Raw genomic sequence first — 15,345 nt, 5'->3', positions numbered from 1 at the left:
GGACGTCAATTTAGATTGACGATTTATTTACTGAAAAACCTCGTTGGTGAGCAAAGCAAATAAGCAATGGGTCCCCACCGAGCTTTCTGGCTTTCTGCTTGTTTTGTTTACCAATAACTATTGAGTTCAATGGCGGTTCCAGGGAGCGAAGATAAAAGCACTTTTTGCATTCTATGGAACTTTTAATTTTTTAATCCTACACAATGGTATGGACTACATTATTCTTCAGTTCCTCTTGATCATTAGCCAATACAATAGTTCTGCTACCTACCAATATATACAGTACGATATGTTTTAAAATACGAATTTAAGATTAGATATCCATTAATTATTAAACTATTATGTAGAAGAAGAAAGAATGATAATTTTATAAGAACAAAAAAAGAACTGAAAAAAGAGATTAAAAACTTTTCAATTTGAAATTTTATTTCGTACTTAAATAATGGAGAAAAATTAAATTTGGAGAATTTTCATATTTTTGGTCATTGAATCAAGATCCAGCCAGCTCATGTGACAGTTTTTCTTTTCATAAGAAGCATGGAATGGGCACCAAATTTTTCAATGACAACTCATATGTAATAATTATATTGAAAGTAAACGATGAAAATGACTATGAATCGGCAAGGATCATGGTCCAAATCATGTACCCTAATTAAAAGCATACAAAAGCAAATAGAAAATTGACGCTGACTTAAAAACATATGCGCTTAAAGCCAGCTAGCTATGTGTGATGATGCGTTCTAACTCTAAAAATAGTAAAACTAATTCTATACTCTTAATTTAGTATCTGTCTCATATATTTTACTCCGTGAGTTGGTCCAAATCCAATATCGTAAACAGAAAAAAAAAAAAAATATGTGAGCACACGTTTTTTAGTTTTTTCCTTGACAACGCGATTGTCATGATCACGTAATTAGAAAGATTCTGTAAACTTTAACTTCACTTGATATTTGAGAACTCCTATGTTACGTTAATTGTAACGTAGCATTGGCCTTGATATTTTGACATTTTCCTTTTTTTTTTTTCCTTTTTAAAGCTGTTTTGTTTATTTATAGTTCTATATCAATAAAATTAGGATATTTTGACACACACATGATTGATGCATGGTGGACGACAAACGCGCGATGAAGAAAATGTGAACATAGGCACACGAAATGAGCTTTTGTTGGTTTGGATGATTTAGACCTGTGTAATGATTCCCATTTGGATTGGGACCATTTGATTTCACCACTGCAATTGGACGACACGCCGTGCCGTTTCATAATTTGCGCTCACATCATCCATCCATTCATAATCATACCAAACCAAACAAATTGCGTAGTACAAAAGGCCTGGATTAGATGAGTAATCAGGACTGACTTCTAACTAAAAATACATTTTTGAGAAATACATATGGCAATTAACATGCAAGCACGCATTTAACGAATAATTTTGACTCAATTAAAATATCAATCTTACAAATTTAAAATGTATTAATTACATAAAAAAACTGGCTTCTTGTAAACCTATGTTAGGGTTAGTTTAGTAATTTTGTATTTAAAAAATAATAATTATTTGAACTCACTAAATTCGTCTCTATACTCATTTAAAAAATAAATAAATTTATTAATAAAAATTTAAAAATTACATATCAATAATCCCTTTCTTTTTCTATTAATGAGTGCATAGTTTCTCTCTACTCTCACGACTCACGTGCATAGTTTCTCTCTATTCTCATATTCTACAAACTAAATTCTTAATTTTACTCTCTTTTGGATTTAATTTTTTTTTTGTTATGCCTTTCTTAGTAAATTAAAATATCTAATCCAGGCATTCTATATATAAGAATTGTTTTCTTGATATTTCCTAGCTTTTGTAATTGATAAATATTAATTTATTGATATTCATTCATTTTCATAACTGATAAAAATTTGTTCATGTTCATTTTTGAATGATGGGTTTGGCTCCTCTTAATTTATGATTGCTTATAAACAAAATTACTTGCAGTTAAAAGAAAATAAAGGGTTACTAAAGTAATTTTATCAAAAATTGTTTTTATAATAAAATTCTTAATTGTCTCAATATAAAAAATAAACCAATCATTTTATAATTATTTTTATTATCTCAATATAATTGGTAATAATAATAATAATAATATCTTTAAATTTGATGATCTTATTTCTTAATTGATTAAGAATAATTTTGGATATTTTTAATACATAATAGGATATATATGAAATTATATTAAGTATAAAACTAACTTTTAAAATAAGATTTTAAAAAGTTACTAATTTCCTATTTTTCACAATTTACCGCAAAATAAAGTGATTCTTTAAAAATTATTGTAAAAAATTATTAAATATAAAAATTATTTTTTAACTTTTTAAAATTACGTTATCTTAACCGACTTGTTGACTATTGTCAACCCATTGTGGACCGCTGAGATGCTAATCTCAATCAATTGAACTTTAATTCATGAAATATGCGAAAAAGTTACCAATTAGTAATAATTATGCATCACGCAATTGATCTAATTCTTCCATTTTTATTTCAAAGAATACAGTGACCGATGTAGGATGTGACCAGCAGCAGCTCAAATCCCGCTGGCCAAAAAAGAAAAAAAAAACTAGGAATAAAAGAAAAAATTATTTTGAGATTCTAATTAGTTCCTATTATATCTATTAAAATAACTGGCATAAATTTATAAATACATAAAATTTTAAATTTAAAGAATTATAAAATCCTACACTTTAATTAAAAATAATACAGTAAAATCTCTATATGGTCATATTATTAGAACTGGAGAAATTTATTCTTATAAAAAGGTTATAACTTAACAGATGTATAATATAAATATTATTGTATTTGTTTGATTATCCTTAATACAAGTGATATAAAGGTAAATTATGTCATATATTAATAATCAAATGGATATTAATGTCTTCATCAATCATCCAAGTGAACGACAAGTCGGGTATGCTTTAACTAAAGAAGAAATTATCGATGCAATTAGACAAGTGAAGAAAGAGGATAATCCTAAGAATGACAATACAAAAATATAAAAGTTTCATACTAAGAAGGTACAAACATACTTGAAAAGTTATAAATATTTTGGCTTTAATAAGAAGATGTCTATATTGATCAATTAATACATATACCTGTAAGTTAAAAGATGTGGTTATAACTTTAAAGAACAAATCATTATCACAAGCAACTTTAGAAAGATATTTTGTTCTATCTTAATTATTTAATATAACATTACATATATTTTTGAAACATTATTACTATGTGGAGGTAAGTTTATTTAAGATAAGACCTACAAAAAATATAATTTATTACAAGTGGAATTTATTCCTAATTATAACTGGTCCCAAGTTGGGATTGCAATTTTTTTGCCACTATAAAGATATTATTCTTATATAAAATATTCCTATTTGGAGGTTCTATTGCAATAACCCGTCATTCAAAACATTTTTCTAGTTCTAAAAATATGATTAATTCTTCTAGTTTTCACAGTAATAGTAGAGAGAATGTTTTCAACAACGAAACTCGTAAAGAATCATCTTTATAATCGGATGCGATTAATGATAGTTCAGTTATTTATTTAAAAAAAATATATATTTAATAATATTAATAATAAATTTAATGTATAGTAGTTTCAAAATATGAAAAGACGCGAATTAACAAATATTTTGTATATTTAAAATTTTAATTTATATAGTTTATTATTATATAAATTTCCCATGACAAATGAATTTTGTGGATCCGCCACCGACAGAAAACAGGGGCGAAAAAAATTATCACAATTTGTTGGATTGTTGATGCCCACTAACCCATCACTTTTCATCAAAGTCGTTAAAAAAAAATATCAGTCACAGGCGCAGGCACATGGAAGTTTCACTCTTTTTAAGTCTCTAAAGACTTACCAACTCTAAATAGGAATTTGGAATAGAGTTGAAGCAATTCAGCAATCCCACATGAAATTGAAGTTGGGCATCGTCACTTCATTCAGCCGCCCCCCATCACATCTTCAGCATGAATAGGATTGTTTTATTCATAGGAATAATCCAAATCTTGTACTCAACGGAATCAATCACTTCATTTATAAATTGACTCTCCATCTGTAAACAATAATTAAACAGTAATTCATAACTCATAAGCGTTCAAATCAAACCCCACCCCACCCCCCAAAAAAAAATTTAAAAAAAAAAAAGAAAAGAAAAAGAAAGAAAATGTCGGTGAACTGCAGAAGCATAGACATAGAGAAACACTATTCATAAATTGACTCTGCGGCTTATGATGGTTGATCTATTAAAGAACGAAAAATGGTAAAGAAACTCAATGACGATGACAGAATGAACTATAAATCGTGTGGTGTTTATATTGTTAAGTGGTTTGCATTCATTTCAAGAACACATGCACAGAGGATTAAACAAATAAAGAGTGTTCTTGGGCGAGCTTTGTGCCGGGAATTATGACAAATTAGATATTTGATTTGTTTATTTTATATAATATATTTCAGCTGGGATCTCTTATCCTGAAAAAAAAGTGTTCGTCAAATACTCCGGCAATTGGGGTCAGTCCTAAAAAGTTACCGCTGGTAGTGATTCTCAGTTACTAAAATTGTTGGATCAATGATCTGGGATTCATTTTGAGAAGTGAGAATGCGTTGGAAAAACTAGCACGGCTGTTTTAGGAACAATTTTGAGTACGATGACTATTGAGAAGATATAATTACATAGACGATTCATAATTTCCATTATGGGTTCTTTGCAACGAATTATAGAATACTCAAATTGGTTTTCCAGTGAATGAGAAAATAAATTCTTAAGGGTACCAGTTGGTTTGAAAAAATGGCAAATTCAAGTGACTAAAAATTAAAAGCTTTATTTATCCATGCTCATGTAATAAATGATGAGTATGGTAAGGATAAATGCTTTCTCCACACACAAATCTCGAGTGAATTTGACTTTTCACCATCTTAAACGTTAATATCTCCAGTATAAAAATTAAAATTAATATCTTCAAATTGTTAAAATGGCAAATTAACGTTAATATCTTGCACCAAATTGGCTTTTTCAGCATCTTAAAAATTAATACCTCCAATATCGTCCCAAATTGCTTGATATAAAGCAAGATAAATTTATAAAGCCGATTAAAGTATGAGTTTTGTGAGGATTAAGTTTCCATAAAATTAATTATATAACAATTTTTTAAGGTTGTAATAGGGTAATGCTTAAAGATATTCTTGGTAAAGTCCAGCATTTTTAATGAAAATAATGGGCTAGATGGAGCCGATTCCATGTCAAATCAAAGTCATTACCGGCCCAAAACAAGCAGAGATCTCTAAAATATCACAAATTTTATTTTAAAAAATATCTCTAATTTAATTTATAAAATATAAATTTATATATTAAAATTAACTATTCTTTATAAAAATAATAAATTTATATCACAACATACATGTTAATCATAAAATCTTTTAATTATTTTTTATTATTTAATTTAGGACTCTATAACTTAAAGCTCTTATAATTTTTTTTTAAAGTATAAACTATAAAATGGTGTAAGTCTAAAAAATTATCAAAAAATATTTTATATAAGAATATTATATCAAAATTTTTTATTTGAGATAATAAATAAATAAATAAATAAATTTATTTAGATAATTTCCGTTAAAAGGAATCACGACCGCCAAGTGGAAAAATGCCGACCAGTGAGTTTCCATGTTGACCCACAGACAACCTCAGTTTGTTCGAGCCGCGAATGAGGTATGAAAATGCTTATTACTGTGCATGTCAGTTTTATTAGATGGAATTAATCAATTTGGTAAAAATGAGTAATGGGTCTCGACAATTTTTTGAGAGTATCTCTGTTGCTTCCATTGTTTTCCATCGATTGGGTTAGTTGTAGGTTAATGATTGTTGTAAATGCATGTTCAGCTGATTTTGATTAAAGATGGCTTCAGCTACATTATGCTGCCTTGTGAATGATTGAAGATGGGTATGAAATTTTTTTAATTGTTTAAGCTATTGCCACTGATTGTTTGGATTCATGCTAGTTTTTATTAAATTACATATGTAATTAAGTGTTGGAGATTCCTTGTGCCGCAATATTAATATTTTGAGGATACTTGATTTTTTTTTCTTTTTATCACGATATGTACATGTCTTGGTTGAAAAAATGTCATGATTTGATGCATTCTCTCACACTGGAGCAGTGAGTTTAGTGGTTTTAATTCTTTTCTTCTCTTTGACTAGGGCTCTACTTCACTACATTCATGTCTTTATTTGTCCAGCGTCAAATGATAAAGGAACATAGTCTCCTTTTGATTTTAGTTTGTCTTTCTGTTTCGTAGCCAAGAGGTTCTAACTACCATCGAGAGTGAAAGGCTCTCCAAGTCAAGGCACATAGCTCTTGCTGCTCTTGTTACTTTCCCTGAAGATTTTGATAATGGGCTGATGATTATTTAGTTTGGTTTCAAATTATGTTCACGACATTGTATTTTGAAATATTTGGTTGGTGAGATAAAGTTTATTATTATATCTCCAATATGTGAGATGGGATATTTCAAGATGGTAGTTTGGTTACAATGTTTTATTTGGTATTTACAATGTAATCATAGCTCTTGGCGCTAAAATGGATATGACTGGCCAACAATTCTTTGATTTGTGTGAACGAAGTATTTTTCAACACAAGGGTATTTTGGTCATTTTTTCAAGTAACAAACGGTTAACTAAATGGTATATTAACGTTAGGGGAGGTGATTGAGAATACACAAATATAATCTATCAAACTGAGAATATGCCAAACCTCAGGGGAGGTTTATGATAATTACCCGTTACAACAATTGATTCTTGCTCTCTAGTAGGATCATGTTCTGGTGGGTGAATGTTGAATTAGTTAGGGTGCATTTAGAAGTTTTCTAGCTTTACGCAAATACGGCCTGCCCCAGCCGCTAGCTCCTTTTAACACAAATTCTCTCTCTCTTTTATAAAATATTTTAGGGTTCCTCTATGATGCTGTAAAAAATTTACAACATCAATAATGTATTAATTTTGAACAATTAGATTTAATCAATGGTGTACAATATTTGTACTAAAAAAATAATTTAAAAATAATAGTAAACAGTTTGTTAACCGTTCAAGTGGGTGGAGAATTTTTGTAAAATAATTGTGACCACCCTTAGTGTTTGAAACAATTTCACTTAAATAACATATTTTATTTTAAATAACTTTTCAGCCCTCCTTTAAATTTGTAATATGATAATATTTTTTAAATAAATCTTCCAAAATCAATTACCATTAAGTATAAAATATAATATCAAGTAGGTTATTTAACACAAAGTCTTATAATAATTTGTATTGTATGAATTTAATTACAAACCATTAATACCTAAATAATAATGATAATAGAAGGCATTTCAATAAACTATTTTATATGTGTTTTATTAATAATACTATATGAGTCACAACAAATGAGAGATATTTTATTCACCAATTATTATTGAAAATATATGTCTATATAACTATAGAGTGAGAAATATTTTGATTTAAATTTTTAGCAAAAAATTAAACTATTTATTTCATGCAATTCAATGGTGGAGGATATAACATTATGAAATGTTGCTTTGACTTTCAATATCAACTATTAGATTATGATATATTAGTGGCTTAAATATTGTGTCAAAATTTTAAGTTAAAGTATCCAAAACCATATCTTTATAATGGAAATATAAAAACATGCAATGATTTTTTTTCTTCATTTTGTCGATTAAATATTATTTGATGTGATATTTTATTTATTGTCACTATTAATTATCATAATAAAAGTAATGACTCTTCGTAACATAAAAATTTATAATTACTATCAAAGAATAACAGTAAAATAATCTTTCATGATTCATAAACTAAAATTAATTAGGAATATGTGGTAGATTTAACTTTTATGAAATTAATAAAGTGACATTTGAAAATAAAATGAAAACAAACTTGTGAAAATTAAATTTTATAAGGCTCATATAATTTTCTACCATGTCAATAAAAATATAAAAATATAAATGATTTTCGTTCACTTTTTTTCCCACGTAAATATTATCGGAGGTAATATTTTATTTATTATCACTATTAACTATCATAACAAAAGTAATGACTCTTCATAATATAAAATTTTATAATTACAAGCCAAGGATATCAATAAAATAATCTTTCACGATTCATAAACTAAAACTCATTAGGAATATATATTCGATTTAACTTTTATGAAATTAACAAAGTGATATTTGAAAATAAAATAAAAATATATAAGCTTATAAAACTTAAAACTCCCACCATATAAGGATATTAACTGTAAGATAAATATAAAGTACAGAAAATAAGTATGTTAAATGAGTGTTAAAAATGATACATACTTCATGATCAATTATACAACGGCCCTTAATATTATATAAAATAATGAGTATTTTAATATACAATATTAAATTTTATTAAAACATGTGTGATCAAGTAATTTTTATGTTACAAGCAATCTCAACAATGAGTTTATTGATGTAACTATGACATTTACTTAACTATATGAACTTAGTTGTGTTATTTATTAGTGTTATATCATATATAAATTTTGCAATTGCAACTTATTTATTTGATTTGTGTTAAATAACCTACCATTACATTTTATATTTAATGGTAATAGATTTTGGAAGATTTATTTTAAAAAAATTATCACATTTCAAATTCAAAGGGGAATTGAAAAATAATTTTAAATAAAATATGATATTTAAGTGAAATTGTTTCAAACTCTATGGGTGGTCATAGTTATTTTACAAACTTCTCCACCCCTTACATATTTGTTAACCGTTTACCATCATTTTTTATTTTTATTTTTATCTACAAATATTGTATACCATTGATTAAATCCAATGGTGCACAATTAAAAACATTATTGATGTTGTAAAAAAATTACAACATCGTAGAGGAACCCAATATTTTAATTTGTATCAACTATTAAATAGCAGTGGTATTAACGGCTACTTTCCAAGACCGTCGTGCAATTTCAAAATTTGAATCTTGTCTCTTTCTCTCTCTGTGTCGCGGTGAAGCAGAAGAAGAAGAAGAAGTAGAAACAAGTAAAGGGAAAAATTGAGGATCCTGAAATTAAGAAAATGGACCCAGAGACAGAGTTTCTTGCATCCAAAAAGGAGACGGGGAACGAGTGGGAACTCTTCAAGGAAAACGTTAGGCCCTTGAAGAGAGGCCGCAACATTCGTCTCTTAAACGACGCCCTTGCATCCCACAACAGCTTTAACCTCAAGAAATCTCTTCTTGATAATCGAAGGTTTTCTTTTTCTTTTATTTTTTTCCCTTTCTTTCTTTTTATTTATTATTAATTAATTAATTAAAAGAAAAAAAAAAGATAGAAAGAGTTGTTTAAATATGCTCTGTTTATACATTTCTTCTAGACTCGTCATTTTCATAATTTGTTTATAGGAGGCTGATCGAAGCGATCGACAAGTATGAAGGAGATGATCCCCTCCAGCCATGGCTAGAGTGAGTATCCTATTTTTCGGAACTGGGTAACCACTTCGATATTTTTGTTCAACATAATAATTTGATTTGCCACTAATTCTGCAGCAAAAATAAATTAAAATTAGTAAATATTTTAGGGTATGTTTGAAACTGTCGATCTTCTACTTAATTTTGAAATTACAGCAGTTACAAGTGTTTGGCAAATGGCAGGCATCCTCTTTATTACTGCAAAGCTTATGTTGACTAGCCATCCACCCAGTTTAACAACTAGTGCTTCCGTTCCACATTAACATTGACTTAAATAAAAGCCACAACACCTGTCCCCAATCCCCTCTATCCCGAGCATACTCTTAATGTTCTAGGATTTGTTTCATTTCAGACTTGATATTCTTTGAATTACATGTTGAAGGTGTATCAAATGGGTTCAAGAGGCATTTCCAGCTGGTGGAGACAGCTCGGGATTGGTTGTGATATACGAACAATGTGTCCGCAGATTTTGGCATTCACAGTGCTATAAGGATGATCTGCGCTACCTCAATGTCTGGTTGGAATATGTGGGTTCCCTTTTTTGCTTTATTCCCATCTTCCTGTTGTGGTTTTTAACTACTGAAATTAATTAGTTGATCTTGTTATGAATAAATTGGCATTGTAGGCTGAAAATTGTATTGATGCACAAGTCATCTTCAGTTTCCTTGATGCAAATGATATTGGGAAGACACATTCTGTGTACTACATAGCATATGCTTTGCACATGGAATCCAAGTCCAAGATGAAAGCCGCAAATGACTTATTCAGTCTTGGGATATCTAGGTAAGCTCTCTTTCTGATATTTCATTCACTTCAAGCAAATATACATGGTCGATTACTAGAATTTTCTTTTGAGTATTGCAGTCAGCTGTGTTAGATTGACATTAACCTGACACATGAGTGAGTTGTGACAACATATTATCCCCATCTGAAAATTAATTATGCTCCAGCATAGTCAAACCATTAATATTGCAGTCATTTGAGAAATTTGCACTATGACAGGAATGCTCAACCAACAGAAAAGTTGAAGGATGCCTACAAGAAATTTCTTGTACGCTCAATGAGAAAAACACAAGTCATCGACGTACGTGATTTCTTGACTAAGTTGATGTGATTTAACTTTCCACTACAACTTACTACTAAATTTTTGTTTCTAATTTTTTCAAATATAGGAGGACTCAAAGGAAAATCACTTACCTGTCAGAAGCTTTGGAACTGTCCTGGCCAGGGAGGAAAATCGTAAGTCATATTGTTGTCTATGCCTCTAAAGATTTTGCAGGATATATGAAGTATTTCTATTTTGCAGGAAGGCAGGCCATGCAGAGTTCTGATATGCAGAGGAAAAAGTTGAAGCCAGATGGGTAAAGATTATATTGCTCGTTTCATCACATTAACTAATGTCTGTAATAATGTTGGTTTAGAAAACAAGACGGTTTCATTTTTCCTTATATTATGATATATTTATTTTTCTGACAGACCAAATTGTTGTCTATGTAAACTAAAGTTTATTTAATGTTAAGTTTCTCCCATATTTTCACGTCAAACTGCTTTATTGATTCTTTTGGTGTTCGGTGTCCCTGAATTGAAGTAAATATCTTCCATATTCTCATGGTTGATGTGAATTTCTGTAGTTTTTATTGTCTCAACCTTGGTAACTCTTGTTTGAGCATCTTTTCCATGCTTTCTTTTCTCTTTTTACGAGTTGCTGTTGTTTTTCATTTAAGATATGTTAAATATATATTTTCATTTAACTTGCTCTTTGTTTTTTTCAGGAATCACAGGGCTCCATTTAGTGTTTACAAAGATACAAATGTTGATATCACGTCGTGTCATCAACCTGATAACTCTAAGACAGAATGTAATTCCTGGCTCACTCTTGGAGCTCAAGCTGAGAGAAATAAAGAAAATAATGCAAAGCCTGCTAAGTGGACATCGTGCAAGGTTTTACATATCCCCAAAACACACTTTTTTTTTTTTTTTGGCCCTCGCAAGGATCTGGAAACGACATCTAACCCATTTAAGTTCCCACTTCTTTCAGATTCCGCAAAGGCCAGGGCCTGGAGTTGGAGGGGCAACCACAAGTGACCATATTGAAGTGTTTATTGACGAAGAATGTGCCGAGTGAGTAATTAGACTTATTTTAAGTGTCAGACTATTTACAATAATTACACACTTTATATCACATGGACACATGCATTCAGACTCAGATGATCACTTAAATAGTTCAGTTGAGAGTAGTTCCTCACAAAGTTATAATGAAATTGATTGGATTAGACGATTTTCGTCAATCTGTAGCTAATTTTGTTCTAAAAAAAAAAAAAAATCTACCAGAACGGATACAACAAGAAACGAGATTGGCAAGTCTTCAAATTTGTTCCAGGTCAAGCAGGGTGATGGCCAAGATATTAATAGGTATACAACTGATTCAAGTATTTTCAATATGCAATATTCAGGCTATAAATTTATTGAAAACCGACTGATTAAGTGTTATTGGGAAGAGCAAAATATCTAACCTCTACTATCTATCTGACCTTGTGCAGGGAAACAAAGTTGTTGAGGAAGAACCCATTACGCAATTTCCCACCAAATAGCCTTCCCAGATGATTAAATCATCAACATACACGCTTCTTGGGAATTAGCAGTGCTTTAAGATGCCATTAACATACGTGGGTCAGCTTTTATCTCTAAAGCGTGATTCATTTGAATTCCTTTATCTTCAAGTTGTCTCGGTCGTTAAGAATTTATAACCCTTCAATTCACGGCGCTTGTGCGATATGCAAAATATGTTCGAGCTTGTAAGCCTTGAATTGAAATTATGCAAATTTGAATTCTTTCTAGATTTTTCAATCTTGTATGTTGATTTTCAGCAAATTACTAGTGAACCCCCAGGCAAACAGGCAATTGTTTATTTGTTATTTTTTGTTTTATCTTCATGTTTGTTTTGCTTTCCCTTCTTCCTATTTTTCCTCTCTTTATTGTATTGTGTAGCTCATTTTCTAGCTGGTTCTTTTTGTGTGGACATGATGAGACATGAGGTGACAGATGTACTCAAATCAATGAGATAATAGTGGAATTATATTGCAGGTAAAAGTGGAGTTAATGTGAAAATTAAGGAGACGCAAATTATCATTTTCCCACTTTGTTGATGGCCAAAAGGAAAAAAAAAATCATAACAATATTTTGAAATCTATTTTTTTTATTCCTATATTTTTAAAAAAAAATTATTATTCATCGATCACTAATTTTTTTAAAATTTTAAAAATATATAATTTTTTTTTTATTTTGTTGAATTTCACTAAAAATTATAAAATGTTACAGTTGTCCACTATAGTCTTAACTCTGATAAAAAAATTAATAAAATATTAATAAAATGATAATTTTATCCCTCAGCATAGAGTCACTATTAAAGATGAAAGATTGCAAAACAAATTAATTTATTTTCATAAATAAAACACTATAAAATAAAATATATATAACTTAAATTAGAAAATATACTAAATTGAAATCATAAAAATAAAGGGGATTCTTTGGGCAGCTAAATCTTTGTTTCTGGTAGCATATATAGATGACAGGAATCGTGATATTTCCCTGACTTTCATGGAAGAAAAATTTCCCAATAACCAAAACTCTTCAGTTCTCCCACAAATTAATTTGAATATGAAGCCAAATATCAAATTCAGATCTACGGACTTCTTTCAGAATAACAAATTTCAATGCTATCAGAACTCAAAATCTCAAAATCAAAGGCTGTTAGGTCATTGCAAGCTATGCCTATCGCTTCCCCTCACGCACCTCAAAAGCTATGCCACCACAATAGCAATCAACCCATCTTTGGGTCAAGGGATTTAAGAGATTACAGATTCATCTAGCTCAAGTACACATAACAAAATCATGAAAGATTGCCGGCTTATTGTAGCTAGAGAGCATCGATGGCTGGTGATGGCGACAAGACGCTAGTTGTGTGGCGCAATGGAGCATGCACTCAACAATTGCGTGGCTATTGGTGTGGTGGAGTCTTGGCAATGCGATGGCTACTGGGGAGGCTGAAGGCCTGGCGCAATGGCTGATCAATGTTGGTCGTGAGTTGATCGGCTTAAGAGTTGAGAGAGAAGAGGTTACTGCTTGAGAATTGAGTGATCTTTGGGAGTTGAGAGGCTAGGGGACGATGAAAGAGTGGATTTTGTTTATATTCATATTTTTATTTTTTAATTGTGCAATTTGATCGGGATTTCTGATTGGATCCGAATCCTATTCGAAGCCAGGCTGCTGTGCGTAAACGATGTCATTTTTATTTGTTTCAATAAAATGACAATTTAACCCCTGTGATGTCAGTAATGTTATAAAAGCACACAAATAGAAGTGGATGAATGTAAGAAAATGTTACTTTAGGTGTATTTCAATCAAATAAAAAAGAAGAAGAAAGAATTGTGTATTTTTAAAAAAACACTAAAAAATAGGTGGTTGATGAATAATTATTATTTTTAATAGATTGAAATGTTGGTCGTGGTCGATGACAATTTAACCCCTGTGATGATAGTAATGTTATGGTGCATTTATTAATCGGTAATTGAAATACATTGAAATTAAAATAAACTAGAATTGGAATGGAGAATCATAATTAAAATAAATTGTTTACTTTCCCATAAGAATCAAAATCATATTGGGCTCTATTATTATCGATGTGTTTAATTTATCTTGAACTTGGAATGAATTATTACAAGTTACTAAAATGACCTTAATTGATTATTGTCATTATTTATTATAATAAATGTGATTATGATCATTATTATTAAAAAATAATTACAATTAATAATAATAATAGTAGTAGTAGTAGTAGTAGTAGTAGTAATAATAATAAATAAGGTCATTTTATAGTAGTAGTAATAATAAAAAATAAGGTCATTTTAGTAACTTATAGTTATTATTATTATTATAAATAATGAAGGACTTATTTGCAAATATAACAAAATTTTTGCAGGGTTCAAAATGCAAAAACTACAAAACTTAATTGAGAACAATTGGGATTATGAAAATTTAATGAAGTAAATGTAAAGTTTAATGAATAGCAACTTGATTCCCAAACCCCTCATGAGAATTATATTCCCTTTCCTTAATCCAAAAAACATGTTAGCCTTACATATTTTATTCTCATTCCCTTTTCTATTTCAACAAATAAACACAATCAATTATTTTCATTACGAATTTTGATTTTTTAATCCTACAAATAAACGCATCCTTAGTGGAGTTGGATCTATTAGTGAATCTTCATAAAAGATAAATTTATCTTTATAATATAATTTAACATTATGATGTAGAATATTTTTCAACCATAATAGGCAGATAAATGTTGTCAAAATTAGGCATATAATATAATGTTTCGAAGCTCTCATATTAATGTTTGGCCAAATTTTATTGTACGATGTCTCAAAAAGTTGTTTGAAATTCAAACATGTTTTTGACCTAAATGTCAAAATTTGGCAAACTATTTTTAATATTTCTTGTTTCCATTGTGAAGAAGCTTGAAAATGGTATAACATAATATTTCTTGTTTCCGTTGCGAACTATTTTGATATACCCAAATCCAACGTCATTTACTCTATTTAATTGTGTACTGTATCATATATTTAACCGAGAGTCAAAAAAAGGTGTTTTTAGAAAGTGGGTATAAAAATAATAGATTTTAAAATACTGTAATATTTTTGGCCTTTTGCCGTCCATAAAATGCTGTGGAAAGATGACGAGTCAAAGTCAAATGTAATGGGAAATGGGCCCCAACTGGCACCAACGAGGAAAGAACTGGGCTTTCAAAATGACT

General features: G+C 29.5%; 1 protein-coding gene across 2 annotated transcripts; it reads left to right on the top strand.

The window, feature by feature from the left end:
- Positions 1-9,012: 9,012 nt before the first annotated feature.
- On the top strand, positions 9,013-12,450 carry LOC18040164 (mitotic spindle checkpoint protein BUBR1). 2 transcript variants are annotated; one of them, XM_006435417.2, is made up of 11 exons: positions 9,015-9,312; positions 9,465-9,524; positions 9,913-10,057; positions 10,156-10,313; positions 10,533-10,614; positions 10,703-10,769; positions 10,837-10,891; positions 11,303-11,471; positions 11,569-11,651; positions 11,862-11,942; positions 12,071-12,450. In XM_006435417.2, exons 1-11 carry the CDS (start codon positions 9,140-9,142, stop codon positions 12,132-12,134), a joined length of 1,137 nt encoding a protein of 378 aa, XP_006435480.1. In that variant the 5' UTR covers positions 9,015-9,139; the 3' UTR covers positions 12,135-12,450. The 2 variants fall into 2 exon arrangements, with proteins under 2 accessions (XP_024040142.1, XP_006435480.1); XM_024184374.1 differs by lacking the exon at positions 12,071-12,450 and having other exon boundaries at positions 9,013-9,312; positions 11,862-12,061.
- The last annotated feature ends 2,895 nt before the right edge of the window (positions 12,451-15,345 follow it).

Source organism: Citrus clementina, unplaced genomic scaffold (genome assembly GCF_000493195.1).
Source record: "Citrus clementina cultivar Clemenules unplaced genomic scaffold, Citrus_clementina_v1.0 scaffold_5, whole genome shotgun sequence".
In the NCBI taxonomy this organism is placed as follows: domain Eukaryota; kingdom Viridiplantae; phylum Streptophyta; class Magnoliopsida; order Sapindales; family Rutaceae; genus Citrus; species Citrus x clementina.
Note: the sequence above shows the minus strand (reverse complement) of the source record. Positions and strands in the feature narration are given on the sequence as shown.